Source organism: Microtus ochrogaster, chromosome 15, assembly GCF_000317375.1.
Source record: "Microtus ochrogaster isolate Prairie Vole_2 chromosome 15, MicOch1.0, whole genome shotgun sequence".
In the NCBI taxonomy this organism is placed as follows: domain Eukaryota; kingdom Metazoa; phylum Chordata; class Mammalia; order Rodentia; family Cricetidae; genus Microtus; species Microtus ochrogaster.
This window is the reverse complement of record NC_022017.1, coordinates 29258510-29262280: the sequence shown is the minus strand read 5'-3', so window position 1 is coordinate 29262280 and position 3771 is coordinate 29258510. Positions and strand designations below refer to the sequence as shown.

At 53.4% G+C, this 3771-nt stretch overlaps 1 protein-coding gene across 1 annotated transcript; it reads right to left on the bottom strand.

Annotated features, from left to right (window-relative positions):
- Window positions 1-1330, bottom strand: LOC101991740 (lymphocyte antigen 6D). Its single transcript, XM_005354608.3, has 3 exons — window positions 1265-1330; window positions 548-646; window positions 1-363 (listed from the first exon to the last, which is right to left on the bottom strand). The coding sequence occupies exons 1-3, from the start codon at window positions 1323-1325 to the stop codon at window positions 131-133; spliced, it is 393 nt and encodes a 130-aa protein (XP_005354665.1). The 5' UTR covers window positions 1326-1330; the 3' UTR covers window positions 1-130.
- Window positions 1331-3771: the final 2441 nt, after the last annotated feature.

Below are 3771 nucleotides of genomic sequence, written 5' to 3'. Positions count from 1 at the left end.
GTAGAAAAATAAATGGCATGAGTACAAAATCAGAGGGGATGGTGTCATGTCTGTCCCCCATCTCCCATGCTGGGGAGCAGGGCAAATCTTCCTGTTCTGGGGCAGGCACTGTGTTAGGTCAAGTGGCATGTTACAGGCTGAGAGCCATAAGAGCGAGGAGGCCCAGGCTCATTGCCAGGCCCAGGGTGGCGCTGCTAAACGGGGCACGTACAGATGCAGCGCTGTAAAGCTTCCCGTTGCACAGGTCGCCCTGGCAGCAATGTACGGCCCAGGAACCGCTGCTGATCTGGCCCTGCTGGCTGTGGTTGGAAACGCACGAGTCTGCACATTCTTTCTTCACCAGGTTCCCAGACAGAGTGTTCACTGCACACAGGAGGGGAAAGGGCGTCAGGCCTGGCTTACCATGCACCCTGGCTCCCACAGAACATCCTCCGCTAAACACTGCCGTCATCAGCGTGACTGACCCATTCCCGGTGTCAAGCCTGCTGCTCATTCCCAGTATCAAGGGCTGCTCTCTTGGCCCTGAGAGCTCTGGACCACGACTCACCTGTGGTGGCAGTTTTACAAAACTGGGAGCTGGCTGGGCAGGTCTGAGGCTTCATACAGTTGGTGCTGCTGCTGCACACATAACATTGGAGCGCCCAGGCTGGAGTGTGAAAGGCCAGAAAGTCAAGTAAAGGCCTTTGCTATGACGGAGCCTTCTGTCATTTTTCACCCCAACTCCTGCCCTAGAACCCACAAAGCTCATGTCTTGTGTTTAGCTCAGAGGGTGTCTGGATATCCCTTGGAGCCCTAGAGAGGGTGTTCTATCCTATGCCAGCTCTGGGAAGAGGTGAAGAAGCAGAGTGGGTGCAAAGTGGAGGGAGCCCTTCTCTGAGGACTTGGGATGTTCCTGGTCTTTGCTAAGGATGCATCTGTCCCCATCCCAATTCCTGAAGAGCCTAGAGGAAGAGGGACTTAGTCACCCCAGGGCTGGCCAGAACAGATGTGAGGTGGGGATGGTGGTAGGGGAAGCCTCTTGAACAATTCCAGCCCTCCTTCCTCTCAAAGCACACCCAGTTCTAAGGGTTGGTGCTAAAATTCCCTGATTCTGAAAGATTGCATTTTTATGATTCCATTGAGTTAAGGTATTAAAGTCATTTGTTTTAAAGAGATAAGCATCCCTCAATGTCAGTGTTCTCTAAGCCTAAATTCTAGTTTACAGTATTTGATGACCTCCTGTTGGTCACCCAACCCTTCCCAGTCCCCAAGTCCAGTCTCTCACCTGGGCTAGTGGCCACAGCCAAGGCAAGGAGGAGTAGCAGAGCCGTCTTCATCCTAAGCATCGTCTGGAAGCAGTGGGGGCTCTTTCTCTCCCTAGACCTTATAGATGGGGCAGGAGCTGTGGGAGGAGTTTAGGGCATGCCAGATAGCAGCATGCAAATCAGAGTTCACCCCACCCTTTCTGGCCCAAGCCCAGCACAGCAGCTCAGAACAGGCCTGGCTCCTGCAACTTGGAGGGACTGAGGTTCCTAGCCTTCACACCGGGAGGCCTCCTTGAGCATGGTTGGCTGTAGGCTGTCTGGTTCCTGCTCTGGTCACCAGATGTTGTTGGGTCTCCATCTCTCCCAGTGTTGTCTCCCAGTTTCCTTATTGATTACCTGCCTCTTCCTGGGTCACGTGGTTGTGGACTTTCCACTTCTGTCTGTTATTCTTGCTACCTACCATTGGGTAGTTCCTCCAGCTAAGGCTGTGCTGGTGATCTGGATACCCACAGGTTAGAAGGCCCAGAGGTTACGTTCCTCTCTGGTCTGAGCTCAGTGCTGGCCTGACCCAGTGGGACCTTGGAGCAAGGAACCCCAAGGAAGCAAATAGTCCTTGATGAAGATGTGGAGGCGATTTGGGGCAGGGAGAGGGAAGCAGGGGGGCGGGGGTGTCTGTGTGTGTACCAGGTATGGCCAGGTTAGGGCTATGAAGACCCTAGACCTTGGAAGCTTGGCCATCCCAGGAAACTGGGTAGGGACAGGATAGGACAGGATCAACTGAGGAGCAGCAAGCTGTGGGGGCATCTCATTGCTGCAGAGATAGGAGTTTTCCTCCACTTCTCTCTTCCTCTGCTTGGGGCTCAGGTCCCATTCCCATCAAGTCCCCAACTGCATCCCTCATACAATGGTAATAAGAACACTGCCATTCTCCCACTGTGTAACTATTGCTCTGCCTCTCTGCCTTGCTCCCCTGTGGCTGAGAGCTCCCCAGGGCCCGAGGCAGATGCTGATAATGGTCCCCATCATGCTCTCCGAGCCCCACTTTTGCTCTCTTGGCATGCATAGGAGGCATTTTTGGCCCCGTGACTCTAGTTCTTAGCAGAAAGGTAGTTCTGTCTACTCATCTGGAGGTAGTGTGAGTGGGTCCTATAGAGTACTCCTGTCCCTGTCCTGGGGGTCCAGGCTATCAGCAACGGGGTAGGCACAGACAGAGGTCAGGCCTGGGGCCTGTCCCGCCTGTATCCATGCAAAGCAGATGGACAAGCACCAACAAGGATGGGCAGGTCAGGGCCTGCTTCAGGGAGGGTTGGTCTGAGCCAAGGCTGAGGTTATTAGAGCCCTAAGGACTTTGGGTCAGGCAGATCTGGACTCAAAAGCCTTGGGCCCCACTCTCTGTTTTTCCGTGGGCTAGCTTGCTCCTGAGCTGAATCAAGTTGGATAAAGCTAGGACAGAACCAAGTGCCCTGGGGACTTCCATGTGGTTCTTCTCAAAAGGATTTTTGGACTTGACAGTGTTGTGTTGACCTAATTAATCTTTGTCAATAAAAAAAGTCAGGAGTCAAATATTGGGGTAAGAACCTGAAATATCAGAGAACAGGGAGCAGCTGCCAGTTGCTTCCTACCTCTCTCCTGCCTATGTCCAGAAGGGCCAAGATCCTTTCTCAGCCTTGCCTCACCACTTCCTGCCTCTTCCCTGTCTACAGTTCTCCAAACCTCAGTGGTTAATTTTTGGTCTGCTAGTGGCTGGCCCCACTTTCTGACTCCAAGCAAGCTTTATTTGTCAGAACACATTCAAAACATCATACACGGCAGGGTGTGGGATCTGGGAGGGCCTTGGGTAGGAGCCCCTGAAGAAGGCCCATCTCTATCCCACGCTGTCCTGTTTTGCTAGGTAGTGCCTGGCTCCTTAGGATTTGCTTAGGGCAGCATGAATGTCACAGGAAAGGCCCACCCAGCTCTGGGGCCTCCCTGAATACATCAGACTCAGGGAGAATGGGTGGGTGGAGGGAAGGGAGTGTGATTTCAAGCCCTGAGAACAGAACTTAGGTCTCCATGACAGGGTGGTGACGGTGGAGTTGGCAGGAGGAGAAAGATGACTCATTTGGGAAAGGCACGGAAACCGCTGAGAAAAACAGGTTGAGAACTTCTTAAGGGCTTGATGGAATTGTGGGGTCTGGGAATGAAGGGCAGAACAGAAGTGGGGGTCTGGGCCTGAGACTGAGAACAGAGAATGCTAGGCTTCACACTCACACCCAGGGTAGGAGGAGGCATCTGCCTGCTGGAATGCCCCCAGGGACCTCAGGCTTCATGGTGGCCATAGATCTTGGAGCTGGAGGCCTTAGGTGAGGTCCATGGTGGGGTCTGTGGTGAGGTCCACGGCGGGAAAGGCCTTTGTCCTTGGCAGGATTGCTAGGAAGATGCCTTTTACCTATCCCCCATTTGGGTCCCAGCAGAAGTGTAAAACGGCCACACACTGAATTTACCCTCAGGAGAGGGTGTGATTCTGGTGACAGGACTTCTTGGGGAT